Genomic DNA, 20080 nt, shown 5'->3' with positions numbered 1-20080 from the left:
TCATAAACCAGTCGGAGAACACTTCAATCTCTCTGGTCACGCAATCACAGACATGAAGGTCGCTATCTTACAACAAAAAAACTTCAAATCCAGACTCCAGCGAGAAACTGCTGAATTGGAATTCATTTGCAAATTGGATACTATTAATTTAGGCTTAAATAGAGACTGGGAGTGGCTAAGTCATTATGCTAGGTAGCCTATTTCCCCTTGTTTTTTTCTACCCCTCCCCCCCCGACATTCTGGTTAAACTTGGATTTATGCTGGAAATGACCCACCTTGATTATCATGCCACATTGTAGGGAGAGTGGTCACTTTGGATGAGCTATTACCAGCAGGAGAGTGAGTTTGTGTGTGTATGGGGGTGGGGGTGGGGGTGAGAAAACCTGTATTTGTGCTGGAAATGGCCCATCTTGATTTTCATACACATTGTGAGGAGAGTGGTCACTTTGGATGGGCTATTACCAGCAGGAGAGTGAGTTTGTGTGGGGGGGGGGGCAGAGGGTGAGAAAACCTGGATTTGTGCTGGAAATGGCCCAACTTGATGATCACTTTAGATAAGCTATTACCAGCAGGAGAGAGGGTGGGAGGAGGTATTGTTTCATGGTCTCTGTGTGTATATAATGTCTTCTGCAGTTTCCACAGTATGCATCCGATGAAGTGAGCTGTAGCTCACGAAAGCTCATGCTCCAATACATTGGTTAGTCTCTAAGGTGCCACAAGTCCTCCTTTTCTTTTTGCAAAGACAGACTAACACGGCTGCTACTCTGAAACCATTTAAAAAATGGACACTCACGCAGCAGTGCTGGAACCTCCCCTGCCCCCCCTCTTCCCCCCCCACCCGAGGTCCCATCCCTGCCCCCACCTCTTCCCTCCGAGGCCCTGCCCCGATTCTGCCTCTTCCTCCAACAGTCTGCCCACCATCCACTTCTCCCCTGCCCTGCTGAGGAGGGACTTGTCTGAGGAATCAGGCCTGGGAGCTGCAGCTGCCTATGCAGGTAGGAGGCAGCCCCAGATAAGTGGGGTCTGATGGGAGTGATGACCCAGTGCCTTCCCACCTAACTCGACTTTGGCTGTCCGGTCAGTAGATGTGATCGGACACTGTCAGGTCCCCTTTTCCACTGGCCTTCATGGTTGAAAACCGGGCACCTGGCCACCCTAACAGCACCCACTGTGCCAGAAGTGCTGGGAACGCGTCAGGGACAAGTTCTGCTTTCCGATGGTGGAGGAAGGAACCAGGGGGCAGGTAGGTTAGACTCAGTTCTGACCAGCAGGGAAGAATTCATTGGTCGAGATGCAATTACTGTAAAGTGGGTGCACAACTAAAGACTGCACTCAGAGTAGTTATTTATGGTCTGGTGTCAAACTGGGAGGGGAATGGTGCGGGGGAGGAAGGGGCAGAAGCTCCAGGTGGCCTCCCTCGCTCTCTGTGGAGAAGAGGGAGTGGAGGGGCGTAGGCCAGCGGGGAACGGGGCCTAGATGGGGAGCAATTCACACAGAGCTTGTAGGCCAGCCACGTTCCTGGGAGCGAGCTGCTGTTGGAGTTGAGAGACCGGGCTCTCAGCTTCCCACATTGCCCCTCTTGGGTCCGTGGAAGTGCTCCTGGTGAGGACGCGCCACAGTGACCCAAGGAGGGTAGTGTGGACATCGTCTACCACAGTCATTGCCGCAGTGGCTATAAGTGAACCTAATACAGGTCAACTTAGGTTTGGAGTGTAGACGTACCCTGACAAGCAAAAGGATTTCTCTCACCCAAAAGCTTTCAGCAGTCCATGCTCATTGGAAAGCCTTCCAGCTCGGACCACTCCCCCAGCTCAATGATGCTCCTCTTGTCTTTCAGGCTGCCCTGAGTAGAGATGGGGGAGGGGAGGTGGCCAGAGCCCTTTTTCCTCCTTCTTATACTCGGAACCTTTATACTGGAAAAGTCTTTGCTGAGTCCTGGGGTCAGGGAACTCCATGGCATGGGTGAGCTCCACACTGCGCTACAGATGAATTGTAAACTTCTTTGTTTACCCCTTTCTTCCTATTAGTGGGCAGCCAGATAAGAGTTTTCTAAGACTGACAGTCAGTCCTGTGTCATCTCTGAGGAGTCAGTCTGTGGGCGTTCCCCAGAACTATGGCACATGTCAGTAACAAACAGGGTTACCCCACATCTGGGTTTTCCCTCTTTTTTGAGCCTGCTGCGTGGGATTTTCTGGAACAGCAAGTGTCCGGGGGATTTGCAGAGCAGACAAAAAGAAGTGCTAATTGGTCCACTTCCCAGTTGGTCCATTCCGCTGCACCCACAGCCAATTGGTGCATTCTCCTGCATCTGGTTGATTGCTGCCAGATCCTGCACCCATCCAGGCCCCGGATCCCAGCCCGGGAGAAGGGGTCCCGCAGGTAGGTGTTGATTGACAGCTGTCGCTGCATTCTGGGCTTGTGCCAGCCCCCTGCCGCTGTGACAGGGACTGACACTGCCCTCGAGTCACCGGGTGCAGACTCACCACTGCGGCGCCTCCTGCTGGTTGTCCAGGTGTGACGGTGTGACTCAGCAGGGAGGGGGGAGTGTTGACCTGGGAATGTGCCCTGGGGATGGGAGATCTGAGAGCCTGTAACCGTGAGCCAGGAGGGGGAGGGGGAGGTAACACCTCTGCCCAGGAATGTGAACAGAGGCTGCAGAAGGGAGCCTGCTGGGGGGGTTTAGTTTCAGTTTGGGGCTGGGTGGAGGAACACAGGGAACCCCAGGGCTGGGGTCTAAGCTCCCTGCTCCCCCAGAAGGACTTGACTGAGGGGTCCTGGGGGTACCCACAAGCTCTGTTTTGGACTGTGTTCCTGTTGTCCAATAAACCTTCTGTTTTACTGGCTGGCTGAGAGTCTCAGTGAATCCCAGGAAGAGGGGTGCAGGGCCTGGACTCCCCCACACTCCGTGACAGGCGCGTGTCCACAGCCACAAGCAGACTTGCACAGAAACAATGGGTGGGAACTAAAGCCCACTGAGTGATTTCAGTGACAATCTGTGTGCGGAGGAGCCTTGGCTTGGCTGCGTCTTGCTGAACATCCAACCACCCGCCTGGGACCAGCCAGGTAACAGTGGCTCCCTGGGTCAAGGTGAGAGGCAGCTGGAACGTGCTAGTGATAAGGCATAAAAACATCAGCACAGCAATTCATTAATCAGGAGCAACCCGTGAGCTGAAGGAAGATTTTAGGGTAAATATTCAAAGCTGTCGGAAAGTGCAGTCTGAAGGTTAAAGCCCGGCCGATTCAAAGTGCCATCGAAGAGCTGGAAGGAAGACTGTAGTTTTAAACTTTGTAAATCTCCATAGACAGAAGGGAAAGTAACAATCCTACCCATCCCCACCCACCGCCACCCCCGGGGCCAGGAGCTATTAGATTTTGTGGGACCTCCTAGGCTCCGGGGTGCGGCCAAAATGCAGGGTTCAGAGTGTGGGAGGGGGCTGCGGGATGAGGCAGGAGGTTGGGGTGTGGGAGGAGGTGAGGGAAGAGGGGTTGGGAGTGCAGGAGGGGACTCCAGGCTGGGACCAAGGAGTTTGGAGTGTGGGATGAGGGGGTGGGGTCTGGGAGGGAGTTAGGGCTCAGGAGGGGGCTCAGGGCTGGGGGTGGGGTCTGGGGTCTGGGAGGGAGTTAGGGTGTGGGAGGGGGCTCAGGGCTAGGGCTGGGGCAGGGGTTGGAGTGCGGGGCACGTGCCTAGGGCAGCTCCTGTTTGGTGGCACAGCAGGACTGGCAGGCACCTTGCCTGCCCTGGTCCCGCGCTGCTCCTCCCCGATTGACCCTGAAGCTGCCAGCACAACCCAGACATCCCTGGCTGCAGCCTTGGGAAGGGGGGGCCAGGTGGCTCCACTCACTGCCCTGCGCTTGCCTAGAGGCAACGCCCCCACGCAGCGTGCAGAACCGGCCCTGCCTCCCCAGGCAGGGGCCAGAATGCAGGGGCTTTAGTGGCTACAGCCCGGGGCCCAGGGCTAAAGGGGCCCCGCAAAAGATCTGAAGTTTTGGCGACCCGGAGATCTTTTTGCGGGGGGCCCCTTGGTCTGTGGCCCTGGGCTGCCGACCGTAAAGCCCCTGTGTTCATCCAGCCCTGTCCCTGCCCCATTCCAGCTGCCCCAGTCTCTTCCAGTCATTCTCTTTGGACCAATACTGAACTCATCAGCACTGTGTGGGCTGGTTCTGCTGGGGGGAAATACGAGCCAGGGACCCATGTTTGGGTTTTGTCTGACCCTGGGAAGAGGCGTGTCAGCTTGGAGAGCAGGGACAAGTTGCAGTGGGGGAGGTTTAGGTTGGATATTAGGAAAAACTTTTTCACTAGGAGGGTGGTAAAACACTGGTATGCGTTGCCTAGGGAGGTGGTGGAATCTCCTTCCTTAGAAGTTTTTAAGGTCAGGCTTGACAAAGCCCTGGCTGGGATGATTTAATTGGGGATTGGTCCTGCTTTGAGCAGGGGGTTGGACTAGATGACCTCCTGAGGTCCCTTCCAACCCTGATATTCTATGATTCTATGACAATGGGGACTGCTCTGCACACACGGCTGGACATGCTCAAGTCCACAATGAGCAGCAATCTGCCCCTCTGCACAGGCTCTTTGCTGCTGGAGCTCCCCGCAAATGTTTCCCACCAACGCATTTGCCGCCACAGGTCTAGATTCTGACCCGGGTTGCACCATCGCTCCTTTGACCTGAGCCATTAGCCAGCGTTTGGGACCCGCTAGGTTCTTCCATTGGCAGGAGAAATTGAATAGAGGAGTCAGGTATTTCTTTGGAGCAATCTTTATAATTAACAAACAATGTCCACAAATTCCTGTGCCCTGAACAGGATAGAAACAAACAGCAGCCAGCAGTTTCCTAACTGGGAAATGCACGTCTGCCTTTCCAGGGCTCCCTGTCCCTGAAGCAAGCCCTCCCTCTGTTTCCTGCCAGATTCACACTCACAACTGCTTCTTTTGACACACCAAGCCATCCCTCAGCCCCTGTGTTTCCTGCTAGCTCCAGGGAAACCCCTCTTCGGCCTGCTCCACACAACACTTAGATCAACCTAGCGAAGTCACCCAGGGCTGCGAAACATTGTGCCCTGCGTGCCACAGCGAGATGGACCTAATCCCCGGTGCAGACAATGGAATTCTGCCGGTGCCCTGGTGACGGCCTCTCAGAAAGGGGGATTAACTACAATGATGGAAAAACCACTTCCGAAAAATGCAGGATGCATCTACACTACGGCCCTTCAGCGACACCGCTCTAGCTCTGCTGTAGTAGCGACAATAGTGTAGACATACCCTTATTCTTCCTGGTCTTTACCTACCACTTAGGTTGGCCTAGGTACTGTGCTCAGCGCTGTGAAAACTTTCACACCCATCACTGTAGTGTGGAAGCCACCTAAGCTAGCCAATGGGAGATGCCAGTGACAGGCAAGTGCTAAGGCCTCCCTGCACAGAGGTAGACACCTGCTTAGCTGCACACCCCATGGCTGGAGGAGGATGGGGGGGGGGGTCCTGTCACATCACCAAAGCGATGACTAGAGTTATGGATGAGACCAGCTTTCTCTTTAAAACTTGACTATTGTAAGTGCACTGAAATCCACAAAGTCCCTTGGTTTGCCTGGACATTTGGTGTGCCCTGCGGAGGAGCAGGGTCAGGCTGGGGGCCAAATTGGAGGCCAGTTGTCGAAGGGTTCCCAAGATACGTCTCCCTGGTAAAACAGCTTCTCTAAAAGTGCATGGCTTCTACTACCATTTGTGTTCACTGATAAAGAAAAGCCCAGAGTGGAGCGTTTTGCTTCAACGTCTCACTCACGGGAGGGTTACCCTCAGAGAGTGTCTGGAAGCAGGGTTGCCAAGTGCTGAAAATAATTTTTATGGACAGTATAGAAAAAAAATTACGGACAACCAAACTCTTTTACGGACACATACTTACGTAATATAAAGATGGCTCAAAAGGACAAAAGGGAACAATATTCAGTCTTTTTATTCCTACATCAAAACAGAAATGTTATTCGGCTAGTTTCACCGACTTACTAGCCACATCAGCGTCCTCCAAGTTCTCCAGGTTGTGATCATACACACACACGCCCGTTCATGAGCAGCTCACAGACACAGGGTATTTCCTGCAAAATTTGCTTTGTCTTTTCAATTCTTTCTGCAGTCTCTGGATCCAGCTCTTCCAGCTGGGCCAGTAGGAGTCGCTCTTGTTCCTCCAGGACATGGTGCAGTTGTTGAAAGTAAGACACAAGTTTCTGCCTTTCAGCTTCTGTCTCTGCCTGTGACATATGACCAGGGAGAGAGCAGAGCAGGGCAGGGACATGGGCAGACTCCAGGGTTAACTGATAGACGTTTGCATCCATAGGACAGATCATATCATTGGAAGCCCTTGGGCTTTCCTGAGAATGTGCCTTCAGTTCAGTGGGAAATTCCCCCGTCACTTGCTGTTCCCTCAGCACTTCCAATCTTGGATATGCAAAGCAGCTGAAGCCTGAGGCCCGCCATGTGGGGCTCACAGCCGGAGCCACGTTGTGGGGTTGAAGGTGAAGCCCTGTTGTGGGGAGATGAAGTCACACAGGTCAAATAAAATCGCAGAATCCATGACCTCCATGTTCCACTCGTACCAGTGTTTATCATACTATTTTTTGTGATCTCATGACCCCCCCTACAAAAGCCTTGCAATCCCCTTTTGGGTCAGGACCCTCCAGTTTGCAAAACACTGGCTGAGTGGTTAGCACACTCTCCTGAGAAGTGGGGGACTCTGGTTCAAATAATGCCCCTCACCCCTGGCAGAGAGTGGGAGCATAGAAGCTGACTTTTATTTTTCCCTGGGGGTGCTCTACCCCCTCTCTGCCCTGAGGCCACGCCCCCACTATACCCCTCCCCTGAGGCCCTGCCCTCGCTCCGCCTCTTCTGACCCACTCCGCCTCATCCCCTAAGGACTTGCCCTCTGGCTGCCTCTTCCCGCCCCTGCTCCAACCCCTCCGCCAAAGCCGCAGCCAATCTGCAGCTCGCTGCTCTCCGCCCTCCCACAGGCACCTCCCCCAGCCACCAAACAGCTCATTGGCAGCCCCACAGAACAGCTGTGGCTGGTGGGTGCTGAGCTCCCCCTGTATTTTTTCCGTGGGTGTTTGAGCTCCAGAGCACCCCTGGGGTCAGCCCCTCTGCTGCTTCCAATCATGGGACTGAGCAGTGACCAAGTATAAACAGCGACTTACAATGAGACTTAGCCCACGTCCTGCTGTTAATGGACAAGTCCATGAGGCCAAAATTTACAGCAGTGGCCTGATTTTGGGATCTCTGGGTTTCTCTCCTCGGAATACAGGACTTCAGGGCACATGTTCCACCCGCATTCACAGCTGCAGCCGGAGTCAGTGGGTGCTGCAAGCGCCCAGCCCCTTGGAGAACCAGCCCCTCGGCACTTAGCTCAGGACCCAGATTTGGACCTTAAATCAAAAGACATTCTTGACATTTGGACCCAGCCCATTGTGCTCTGGCTCCTGTGCCGGCGAGCGTGGCTGTTTGTGCCTCCTCCCCAGCAGCTGCAGGCACAGGGAGTGCTCCTGGGAGGGGTGGGAGGGAGTGGGGTTGGGGCATAGACAGGCTGGAGGAGGAAGGGGTGGAAAGGGACAGAGGGGTGTGGCCAGGGTGAAGCTGCACCTCTTGTACTCTACACCCTGGCAAAGCCCCTTAGGACCATTAAACCAGGGATGCCGCTCTGGCTGGAGCTCAGGACTTGGCGAGCTGCTCCTAAGGTCTGCATTGGCCCTTGTAGCCACTGAATAGGGGGCCCATTGAACCAGCCCACTCCCTGCCTCAGTTTCCCCATCTATACAATGCCTGTGTGTCTCTTCGTGTTATAGTCTATGGAGGACAAGGGGCCCATGGTGCTGAGCGCTGAACAGACCCGAAAAGCTTACGATTCAGTGTCCCGATCTTGAAAGGTCTCAGTGTCCCAGTGATGCCAAAGGGACCGGAGTGGGTAAAGTTACACTCACCATTTACTGAGAAAGGGGCAGAGCACAAAAAGGCCACCCCAGCTGTCTGACTGAATGTCTCTAAGGAACCAGCTGCACACGGTGCATCCGACAGCCAGGGGACAGAAATTACCGGTACTATATGTACCATGCCAGTCTCTTTCCTTTCCGTAACCCTGTACCAAGGCACTGAATCTGCTCTGCTCTGCAACGCTGAGTGAAGACCCAGGTACCTGAGACAGCAGCAGGGGAAAGGTGTTTGAATGATGCTCACAGATCTCAAGCCGCGTGGAGACCAGCAAAAGGGCAGCACTTCACTCCGCTGAGCTCCAACGTCTAGTAACCATGTTGTTAAACTGCTGTAACACTGGACCCGGGTAACTAGCTGCATCCGCAGCAGCATCTCTGCGCAGCACGGCTTCCCCGCCACAGCTGAGTTCCGTCGCCGTGTCCCCGATGGCGGCTTCCCGGACTGCCTCAGGCCTCCTCCGTCTGTCCCCACATCCCCTGCTGCAGTCGCAATGGGCAAGTGGCCTGAGAGGTCTCTGTTTATCCCACACCACGTACCCTGCAGGCCCCTAGTGCGAGCTCCCCTCACACTGGCTGCCCTCGGCCATTGGGCCCCAGCCCTCACGTGGGGGACGGGAGCTTGGTCTCCCTGCAGTCCCTGGTCTCTCTGCTGTGACGGACAAACAGGGAGAAAATGGGAGCAGGCCTTGCTGGGCGTGGTTGTGTGACAGGGTCACCTGCCCCCTAGGGCCCAGGCTGAGATCCCAGCACATTCCACAGGCCCCTGAGCCGCCAGCAGATGGACTCTCAGCCTCGGTCCCTGTGGTGGTGGGGGAGGCTCTGGGTCATTGCCCTGGGGGAGCTGCTGCGGGAGGGAGGAGATTTAGCTCCTCACAGACAATTTTAACAGTTTTAAAGCTTCAACTTTTTGAATCTCAGTGTCTAGTGTCATTAATTAGTTCTGGTCTGACCAAAATATAGTCTGATCCCCCCAGAACTGATACATTTTTTCACCAAAGCCTCCAGGGGTGAAATTGGTTGGGTCCTTCCTGCTCAGCAAACAGCACGAGTCACTTTCAGGCAAGGAAACACCCCCCCTTGCTGCTGCAGGCGGGGCATAGTGTGAACTTAGGAAATTGAAACTTACCCTGTCCCACTGCCCAGAGGGAGCCATGGCTGCAGAGAGCCCCGTAGAAAGTCTCCAGGAGGAAGCGACATGTCCCGTCTGTCTGGAGTATTTCACACACCCTGTCACTCTGGAGTGTGGGCACAATTTCTGCCGCACCTGCATCGCCCAGTGCTGGGAGGGACCCGACACAGCTGCCTCTTGCCCTCAGTGCAGAGAAACTGTGCAACAGAGAAACCTCAGGCCCAACAGGCCCCTGGCAAATGTCGTAGAAATCGCCAAGAGGCTGAGTTTCCAGACAGCGAAGGGAGCAGGAGGGGGCAGGGTGTGTGGGGAACACCAGGAGGCTCTGAAACTGTTCTGTGAAGAGGATCAAACCCCCATCTGTGTGGTGTGCGACAGATCCCGGGCTCACCGCGCTCACACAGTGGTTCCCGTACAGGAAGCTGCCCAGGAGTACAAGGTAGGGAGTTGCTGTCCAGTCTAATGGGTAATAACTTTGGATGTTAATTAGAGCTTAATGGTGTGACCCTGTCATTCAGCTGTGTGTAGCCTTCATTGCATGAAAGCTGATTGGGGGAGTTACAAGCTGTGGCTGGTATTACTGGTTGTATCACAGTGTTTATTGTTATTTGCATCCCCTAGAGACCCCAGATGAGACCTGACCTCGACTGTGGGGGCCTTGCACAAAACCCAGTGAGGGCCAATCCCTGCCCTGAGCCATTTACAGTCTAACTGGACAAGACAGACAAAGGGTGGGAGGGGAAACTGAGGCACAGTGAGGGGAAGTGACTTGTCCAAGGTGTCTCTGCAGATCCGTGGCAGAGCTGAATATAAAAACCTGGTTTTCCAAGGCCCAGTTCAGTGCTCTAACCACTAGCTACTCTGCCCCTTTCAGCAGCACTGAGTAGCGATGAAGTGCAAAGAGTAGGAGGAAAAGACTGCTTGATACATGTCCTAGGCCCAGCAGGGAGAGGAGGTTTCCCACTGGGATTCTGAACTACTGTCCTGATCCGTGAGGGCTAAACTCAGATGCTGCCGGCCTTCACTAGAGGAGATCAGTGGGCTGAACATGGTGTGGGACCCCGAGCACTTCAGTCCACACCCACAAGGGCTCCAGTGAGCTCAGGTCCATGCCACATGCCGCTGGAATCAGACTTATCTTCAGCAAAACTAACCCCTGGGCAGTGCAGACCAGTGCCACTCTGACCTGTTCTCGTGTGTTCATGGGCAAGGACCAGCCAACGTGGTTCCCTTAGTCCCACCAGGCAGCCCTTTGAAATCTGCCAGAATCCAACGATTCTGGGATCTTTGCTAGGGACTTTGGGGTCGCTACCCAGAGGCCATTGCCAGGGAAAGGGGCTAGGAAAGCACTAGGGCAAACCCCAGCTGTTCCTAACACAAATCAACACATCTAATGTGGTTTGCCCTAGTCCTTAGGTCAGTGCTGTCCAACCCGTCCCATCCCGCGGGGTACAAGGCTGAAAGTCAATGGAGTTGGACTCCTTTGAGCATCCCAGCCTACATGGCTGCCCCGGGTGGCTTCTGGGATTGGTATCACTGTTTGTTAAATCTTCTCAAAAACACCTTTATAGATTTACCACCATGGGACACCAGTTTTCCACTGGTTCGACTCAATGGAGAAAGTGGATGTAATAACTTCAAACAATCTGAATACAAAACCCGCCCAATTTCCATAAATAAGGTTTCATTTCCTTGGTGTCTCTGATGTCCTACCTCGAGAAAGACCCACTCTTGTACACAATATTGTTGTAACTGTATTGGTCCTGGGGTATTAGAAAGACAAGGTAGGTGAAGTAATATCTGCTCATGGCAACTTCTGTGGTGAACGAGAAGCTTTCAAGCTTACACAGAGCTCTTCTTCAGGCCTGGGAAAGAGTGTGTTCCCCAGAGCTGAGTTGTGTGTAAGACCTTTACCAACAGGAGCTGGGCCAGCAGAAGGTATTGCCTTATCCACCGAGTCTATCTAGGAAGACTGACTATTGTGTAGAATTTTGGGTGGGAAAACACCTCATCCACCCCCTACAACCCTGAAAATAAACCCACCAAATCATATCTGTTTGTCAGGAAAAAATACAAGACCATTTGAAGACTCTGAGGGAAGAGAGAGAAAAGCTGCTGGGATTGAAAGTGACTGGAGAGGAGAAAAGCCGGGAGTATCTGGTCGGTGCCTGTTGTTCTTTGCCCGCTGAGACAGGGAGCTGGGAGGGATGTTTATTGGTAGATTTCTCTGTGGCCTTGTGTGTGTTTCGCCATGATCATGGGACACTCTGTGTGTGTGTGTGTGTGTGCATATGTGCACATGCACATATCACAAATGTTCTCTCCCTGGAGAAGGACAACAGCGTCTTCTGCAGGATCTAAGATGCATTTTAATTAATGAGTTAATTACTACCCCTTGTGGCTTTCACAAAATTTCTCCCAAACCGCACTGACTATATCCCAGTAGACATGGAGACAGCCCTTGCAGAGAGATTGGGCCCAAATGCGAAGCTGTAAGAAAATCCTCTCCTTTGTGATCACAGTGTCGAGTCAAGTGTCAGGATGTGAAGAATGGTGGGTTTGGAACCTCAGCCCACAGAGACTCTCATTACAACCCGACCGCTCTCCAGAGCCAGTGGGGGAGGGGCTAGTGGAACTCTGGCCCACCAGCGGATCTGCCTACGAAGCTCCTGATTGGAGCAGACGTTCGGCTGCATGAATTACGCCAGCAGGAGTCACGGGAAGTTGTCCAAACAACTGAGTGAACTCCCGATCTGCTGCTAGACTGGACCCTGACGCTGGCTTGGCCCTGGAGTTGTTCCTGACTCAGGTTTGACCTGCAGTACTGCTGTCTGACTTTGGCTTGACACTTTGCGTGGCTGCCTGACTCCGACTCCAGTCCTGATCCCCCATGTGACTCCAGACACTGATTCTGGCTCAGCCTTTGGCATGACTTCTGAGCTCGACTGTAGCCCCAACCCTTGGTGAGATCCTGACTTTGACTCCAGCTCTGACTTCGGCTGTAGTTCCTGACTTCTGACTGCAGCTCTGAGCACTAGGCCTGATGGCTCATGGCCTGGTCTCTCCACAGATGTGTTAGAGATTGTAAAGAAACTCTCTCTTGTAAGAGTGTATGAAAGGTCATCAGGCTCCATCCGTGTTCCTGACCAGCCCTTTCCTTATTTCTTCTAGAAACAGACAGAAACCGAGAGGCAGAAGATTGTGTCTGAATTTCAACAACTGCGGCAGTTCCTGGAAGAACAAGAGCAACTCCTGCTGGCCCAGCTGGAAAAGCTGGACAAGGAGATTGTGAAGATACAGAATGAAAATATCACCAAACTCTCAGAGGGGATTTCCCATCTCAGTGAGCTGATCAGTGAGATGGAGGGGAAGTGTCAGAAACCAGCAAGTGAATTCCTGCAGGTGAGACTGAGCTAGAAACATCCCAAATCCCAACACAGGGACAGGAGAGCTCCTGAAGTACGGGCACCACGGTCCAGCAGTCAGAGATCTCAGTGTAACACAATGTGTGCATTGCTGAAATGTGAATGACTATTGTTCTTTGCAGACTCACAGACACATTGATATTAGAGATGGAAAAGCCCCATTAGCTCAGTGAAACCATGGCCCCGGGGCCAGGGCAGGGCTGATTTTCCTTGTGTTTGCAAAATCCCTTTCTTGGAATCCCAAGTGTGTGTCCGGTGGTACTGAGATTTTTTTTAATCTCTCTCTCCTCTCTCTCCCCTCTAGGATGTCAGAAACACCTTGAGTAGGTACGTGGCTCTATCTCATTCCCACACATACTTGGCAATGCTGGGGAAGAGCATGGAGATGATGTTAGCACTGCATCTCCACAGCAACATGTGTGGGGATTTTGGAAACAAATCTCTCAGATAAACTTCATCCTGAGGTTCTTACCCTGGTACAGAAGACTCTGGAATTGTCCATTCAGTGGGAAAGACTGACCTCAAGTGTTTCCTCGAGATGTCACATCCCTGGGGGAGTGGCTGCCTCAGGATTGTGGGGATGGAATATGGGCCTGTTACTACTGGGGCCCTGGTTACCATTCAGCCCAAGGCAGCAGTGGTCAAGAGTCTTTCCCACCTGAGTCTTTCCCAGCCTGAGGACTGTTTAGAGACCTGTGTGGAATGAGCTGGGGAGGGGGGAGCTGGTGTCTCAGTTTCGTTCCTAGTGGACAGATTTCTACAGCACTTTACATAGGAACCTCCTGTCCCTCAGAGCATGGAGGCCAAAGAGTGAATTGGCCATGGAGACTCAATTCCCTTTTTGTCCCCAGATCTGATCTCACCAGACCAGAGTTGAAGAATATTAAGGAGTCCTTAAAAGGGAAGGTTGTATGGCCGTGGGCTGTGTTGCACTTGCTCTGAGGCTGGGAGAAGTCAAGGAATTCGAACTCCAGGCCCATTAGAGCAGCGACCCACTAGCCAGAACTTATAGTGAGTCACTAAATGCCATATAATCACAGGAAATTGTTTCTCTCTAGGTGTGAGAAGGGGAAGTTCCAGCAGCCAGAGGAGATTTCTCCAGAACTGGAAGAGCGAGTCAGCAATTTCTCCCAGAAAACTATTGTGCTAATGGAGACTCTGAGGAAGTTCAAAGGTACCCAGAAGGGATCTAGGAATGGAAATTGGGAAGAGCCTCTGAGACTGTGGGAAAAGAATGGTGCTGGTCAATTGGCTCACACTTAGATGATGCTTCTATTTAATTGCTGGGTGAGAAGGCCAGACATTTGGGTCCAAGACACACAGGTTGATTAATTCAAACCTTTGTTTGCACCAGAAACATGCTTTTGAATGACAGTTACAAAGTAAGAAAAGACTCGTAGACTTTAAGGTCAGAAGGGACCATCATGATCCATCTACTCTGACCTCCTGCACTCCTCTCAAGTGGGCCTCTCTGGTCCCTCCAGATCGTCCGAGTACTCAGCTGCTGGCAGTCCTGGTCGCCAGAGTCCTTCGTCCCGGTCAGGTTTCTCCTGGCCCAGAGCCTCCCCTGGGTCGGCAGCAGGATCTGGAGGGAGCGGCCTGTGTCTGGCTCCCTCGCTGGTGCTGCGCTCACGGGGCAAATGGCCTCGCCCTTTGTACTTCCTGTCCCACCTGTCCCTTTCCGGGGATTGGCGTAAACTTGGTCTTGCCGCGCCCACTCAGGCTGAGAGGGTGGCTCTTTACCCTCTGGTTCGGAGGGAAGCCACCCTGGCTCCCTACAATCGGTAAATGATACGGTAAATGGCAGAGGAAGGCAAAAATAAACCCCAGAGTCTCTGGCAATTTGATTTGGTGGAAAATTTCTTCCCTATCCCAAATATGGTAGTCAGTTGGACACTGAGCATTTCAGAAGACCCAAAAGCCAGACACCTGGGAAAGATTTCTTTCTAACTCAGAGCCCTCCCCGACTCGTGCCCCATCACCAGCCATTGGGATATTTGCTACTAGCCATCGCATATAGAAAGAAGCGCTGGTCAGTTCCCTTCTCCTGGGGCATAGGTGGGTCATGGGGGATTTCTCCTAGGAAGCTCTAATTACTCCTTACAATGTCTGGAATATTAGACACATCCAAATTGCATATTTACTAGTTCTTTTCCAATCACCTTTGAGTGGTATGAATATTAAGTACCTTATATAGGTCACACACTACACATGCATGAACATATCATTGGCAGGGCTTTTTTCCTTCAAGTTATTTTCATGTTATTGTTCTCTTCTCTGATTGGTTTATTCCCACTGATTCTGCACACACCACTTTCCCCCTTGTCTCCACACAGGGGGTATTGGACTTTGCTAACTTCTCTGTGGCTGGATGTACAGCCCCCCTCAGCCTAGCTCCAGCCCCTCAGTGCCTCACCCCACTGCACAGCCCCCCTCAGCCTGGCTCCAGCCCCTCAGTGCAACCCTACTGCACAGCCCCCCTCAGCTGAGCTCTCTCCAGCCCTTCAGTGCCGCCCCCTACTGCACAGCCCCCCTCAGCCTGACTCCAGCCCTTCAGGGCCACCTCCATATTGCACAGCTCCCCACAGCCAGCACTAGCCCCTCATTGGTACCCCTCCCCCAGCTGCACAGACTCCCTCAGCCTAGCTTCCCAGGAGCAGCAGGGATGAGGGACAGTGGGAAGCCACTTCTGGGAGCCAACAGAGGTGAGTCTGTCCCCCTAAAGAATTTGTTCTGCCCTGGCCCCTGCTCACAACAGGCCCACAGCCAGAGCTTGTCCCTTTGTCCTGGTCAGGAGACAGAGGAGGTTCCCATCGACCCTGGCATCACCCCTGCCCGGAGAGGGGTGCCCTGGTCACAGTGAGAGGATGGGAAACCCTGCTCCACTGAGAGACCCCCCGCCTATGCTTCCCACATCCTGTGACATGATGGGGGATCTCCCATGTAACGGACACAGAGAGGGGAGAGACATGGGGTAAGTGGTATAGAGGTGGGACACACACACACACACACACAGACCCTCATCCTCCCATCAGACATATTATTTAAACAAGAAAAATAAAAAAGTAGTGACAACAATGCACTGAAATATGGTTTTAGGAGAAATATTTATTTCAATGCCCCCATCCCACAAAAAAAATATTGACTGCGGCAGTGAAGGACATTCAAAAACACTCCTATGAGTTGAATTTATTACTATTATTTTTGTTTATTATTTATTAACAAGCTAAGTTATGGTTTTTTCAGTGTGGAAAATTGTGTGTTATTTTACGGGTTGAATGATGACTGAATGACATAACCCCCCGCCAGTGTCCGTCACTCACTCCAGTAATTTTGACAATTCTCCGTCGCACAACATGATGCTGCCTGACCCTGGCCAAAGGGACCAAAGTGGCTAAAGTTACTTTTCTGCCAAAGTCTTTGTATGATCTGGGTCTAGGTTATGACAAAAGGCCGTGAGTGAATGAGACAAACCAACTGGAGTTTGAAGGGTGGGAGGGGATGAGGAGGGGAAAAGTAAATCTCTCTTACAGATTGTGTGTCCTGGGATGGTTGTGAGGCTGAAAGGAGGTTGGTTCCATTGTTGGGAGATGGCTGAATGAGAAAGGAAACAGATGGTTTCAGTTAGTTTCTATGAAATGCCTGAGTGTGTCTCTGGGCCTCTCGATCTGTTTCTCTTTCATGATGAAAACACAGTTCTATGCGTTCAGAGTGGGGATGCTGTTATAAATACGAAAGTCTGAAATCTCATCTCTTTTCTCCTTTCCCCCGCCAGACACTCTGCCGTCTGCACTGGAATCCCTAGGAGCACACAGACAGGGTGAGTTTGCAGCTGGAGATTGTCTTTACATTATGACAAAATTCCAGTCAAAACATCTTCCTGAGATTGTAACGAAAGTTACCAACCAAATCACCAGTGGCTGTGGTGCACACAGCCCTAAAAATAACCTGTTCACAGTGAGGAGATCCAGGGGCACTGGATCATGGGGGTCCAGGGGGCCAAGCTCACCCTCTTTTTAACATGGGCATAGTTTGGGGGCAGGGGGCCGTGTTGGCCCCCCAAACTGCAAGCCTTGGGCAGGCGTGGCGCATCGCAGCGTTGGCTGTGCTTCATGGAGGGGCGGCTGATCAACTGCGCCCTGTGTAGTGCAGCTTCTTCCTGGTGCTTCTCCCTCTCAGTGGCCCCACCCCTGCTCCTCTTCCCCCCAGACCCTCCACCTGCCCTGGGTGGTGCACGCCGGAGAGTGGGGACATGGGAAGGCAGAGGGTCAGGGGCTCTCCATAGTGGCCTAGGCTCCCACCCTGGCCAGGGGCAGGGCCTAGGCGGGAAGATGAAGAGTGGGGCAGGGCCAGGGAGAGGGCAGGGCCACAGGTGGTGTGACCTAGAACCCCCCTCCCCAACTTCTGCCAAGGTGCCGGAACACCTGGGGAGATCCCAAGCTGACATCACACAAATAATCCTGACACCAACCTGAGTGCTGAGTTCATGGCCATGCTAATGAACAGAAACACTCTCCCTAAGCAGCACCCGAACAGAGCTCAATGCCCTGAGGACTGACACATCCGTCTGCTTTACCCTGGTGCAGGGGGTCTCCCCATTGCTCTTCTCCCACATCCTGCCTTTCCTCTGTGCAGGGCTGGGCTCTCCCATTGGAGCTGCTTCCTAGACTGGGGCGATCCTTTCCCTCTGATGCTGCCAGCTCCTCCCCTCTCTCTGGGCTGGGGATGGGGCTGCCTCACGGAATGCCACCTCCTACTCTCTGGTGTTAATCAGCTCTTCCCCAATGCTGCATCTTCCTCTCTGTTCCCAGCCCTGGGAGTGGAGACTGCATTAGAGGAGGGAGATTTCCTCTGGGCTTCAAAACTGGACCTGCTTCCTCTCCTTCCTCTCCACTAAAACCTTTCTTGGTGTGTCTCTCCTGCTGGGAATGGAGCAGAATCAACAGGGGTAGCTGGGAGCTGAAGCTGATGCAAGCAAATGGGAAATTAAAGAAGTGGGTCTCCTTACAGTGACTGAGGAAGTGCAGTGACATCCCTGCTCAGTCTCAAGTGCCCAGGACAGAGGCAGCTCCCTGGGATCCAGGCCTGTCCCAGCCAGAACAGGGCTGCTGGGGAGATTGAGAAATGGCCCCAGCCTCCCCCAGGGCCGAGCTCTGCCACTCACGCTCTGATTCTCTCTCTCCCCAGCGAATGTGACTCTGGATCCAGACACGGCTCATCCCTACCTCGTCCTGTCTAAGGGTGGGAAAAGTGTGAGATGGGCAGACACAGAGCAGGATCTGCCCAACAACCCTGAGAGATTTGACACTGAGCCCTGGGTGCTGGGCTGTGAGGGATTCACCTTGGGGAGACATTGGTGGGAGGTGGAGGCGGATGTGGAGGTGGGGGGTGAGGGATCCTGGGCTGTGGGGGTGGCCAGAGAGTCTGTGGGGAGGAAGGGAGAGATCATTTGTAGCCCTGAGGTGGGGATCTGGGCAGTGGAGCGGTGTGGGGATCATTTCCAGGCTCTCACCTCCCCTGAGACCCCCCTGCCCCGGAGCTGGTCCCTCAGCAGGATCTGGGTTTGTCTGGACTGTGACCGGGGGCAGGTGACATTTATCGGTGCTGGTGACGAGGCCCCGATCTTCACTTTCCTGCTGGGCTCCGTCCCTGGGGAGAGAATCCGCCCCTGGCTCTCTGTGGGGCCAGAATCCCGGCTCCGACTGCGTCCCTGAGACCCACAGCAGAGGGGGGGGACCGGAAATCAGACTCTCTAGCCGCATGGACCCCAGTGTCTATGACCTTGGAGGACTCCCATCGACCCAGCCCCTGGCCCCTCATCTCTATGGCCCCTGGAAGCTCCCCCCCCTCCCTCCCTGCAGCCCCAGGAGACAGGGGGGGAGGGGGAGGAACCCCTGGGGCTGCAGGAGGGGCAGAGGGGCCCTGAGGGGCAGAGGCGGGGGCTGAGCAGGGGGTAACACTAACAGCCGGGCTGGGGACAGGCAGAGGTGGGGGCTGGGCAGGGACCCAGCATGAATCAATCAGGGTTCGGGGGGCTGGGGAGAAGCAGCAGCAGGGAGCGGTTTGTGCAGGTCTGTGGGATTGGATCTCATGGGGTCTCCCAGCCAGAGCTCCTGCCCCAGGGGCCCAAGTCACCTTTCCCTGTAACTACAGGACAGCTGGTAACCCTGTAACTGTCAGAAAAGGGGGGGGGAGAGACGGGTGGAGATTGACAAAAAAACCCAAACATCATATAACCTTAAAACAATCGTCACTGGGGCAGTCTCATGATTTTTTTTTAAACTCCTGAGGTTGGCAGCACTGGGGGAGGCAGGGACAGGGTGGGTTGAACCAGAGGGAATTAGAAGGAGCAGGAAGAAAAATGTGAATGAAAATAGAAGAAGAATAAAGGAAGTGTCTATGAGAAATGGTGGAAAACAGAAATGAGAAGAGTGACAGGAAAATGTCCCTGACAGGGGAACCAGCCTGCGGGCAGCAAGAGGAGAAGGGATAAAATCAGGGGAAAGAAGGGAGCAGGCATGGGGGATGATCTGTGACAGGGAGGGGAGGAGAGTGGGAGAGACACAGGAAAATAAACAGGGATCAGAAGTGAGGGTTAAAAAAAATGAGTAGAAAGGGACAGTATGGAAGGAAAGGAGCATGAGAGGGACAGAGATTTATTCAAAGTTACTGAAAGTGACTGTAACTCATCAATTCCCTATATTCATTCCTGGACAACTGTACTGTTGTGCCATTAAGAAAACTCTTCTCAGTGGCTGGGGAGCTCCTGGCCATGCTGTGGTTATTAAAGCTCCTTCTCGGCTCCCTTTACTTTCCACCTTTAGTTACTTACCGTAAATAAAACATTACAAACAATTCTTCATGTTTGTTCCACTTTACTGTCCCAGCTGCAGTTGTTGAGTGCAGAGTCCTGGGCTTTGCTTTCTTACTTGCTTGTGTACCCCCAGTGCCCAGGGAATATCGAGCCCCTGGGAAGAGATTTTGGGTTTTCCTGGGATGTGTCACTCTCCAGCCTGTGCTCTGTCTCTGTCCTGTGCACACTCCTGTCAATCAGGAATTGCTCAGCTGTGCTCTGGGGAGAGGTGACTGGTTGCACAGGGAGCAATCCGTGACTTGGGGTTGCAGTGCTGAGCATCACAGGGCTTAATTTGTAGGCAACCAGAAAATCATAGTCTGCAGCTCTGCAAAGCTGAGTTAGGGGCCTAAACTCCCTAGACAATGCGTGGGCATCACAGGCATCTCACAGTGCAATTCACAAAAGCCAGCTCACTCGGCGGGGAGCCATCTAAGCCAGCCAATGGGAGAGGCGAGAAGGGGGGAGGGGTGTCCGAAACCCTGCCCCCTCTCACAGACAGGTGCCTAAACCAGGGCTGCAGAGGGGCTTCTATGTCCGCTTAGCAACCCACAGACGGGAACCCAGCCCCTGACGTCAGGGAGCTCAGGTGCCTATGGCGTGTCTTGTTGGAATGAGGTAGGCACCTTCCTCGCTCCACAGGACGGGTTGGCGGGGAGAAGGAGGAGGTGGTTTTGGTGATATCACCTGCCTTATAACTTTTAG

General features: G+C 53.3%; 2 protein-coding genes across 9 annotated transcripts in view; both read left to right on the top strand.

Moving 5' to 3' along the window:
- The window catches only part of LOC140898032 (uncharacterized), a 131070-nt gene that overhangs the window by 31510 nt on the left and 79480 nt on the right, over positions 1 to 20080 (top strand). The gene's annotated exons all lie outside the window — the stretch shown is intronic.
- LOC140898055 (zinc finger protein RFP) lies at positions 9092 to 19377 on the top strand. 3 transcript variants are annotated; one of them, XR_013634574.1, is made up of 8 exons: positions 9092 to 9536; positions 11162 to 11257; positions 12269 to 12499; positions 12827 to 12849; positions 13581 to 13696; positions 16298 to 16342; positions 17710 to 18457; positions 18510 to 19377. XR_013634574.1 is itself a non-coding variant. In XM_078848539.1 (7 exons), exons 1-7 carry the CDS (start codon positions 9120 to 9122, stop codon positions 18234 to 18236), a joined length of 1455 nt encoding a protein of 484 aa, XP_078704665.1. In that variant the 5' UTR covers positions 9092 to 9119; the 3' UTR covers positions 18237 to 19377. The 3 variants fall into 3 exon arrangements, 2 of the variants coding, with proteins under 2 accessions (XP_078704665.1, XP_078704666.1); XM_078848539.1 differs by having other exon boundaries at positions 17710 to 19377; XM_078848540.1 differs by lacking the exon at positions 11162 to 11257 and having other exon boundaries at positions 17710 to 19377.

Source organism: Lepidochelys kempii, chromosome 14 (genome assembly GCF_965140285.1).
Source record: "Lepidochelys kempii isolate rLepKem1 chromosome 14, rLepKem1.hap1, whole genome shotgun sequence".
In the NCBI taxonomy this organism is placed as follows: domain Eukaryota; kingdom Metazoa; phylum Chordata; order Testudines; family Cheloniidae; genus Lepidochelys; species Lepidochelys kempii.
Note: the sequence above shows the minus strand (reverse complement) of the source record. Positions and strands in the feature narration are given on the sequence as shown.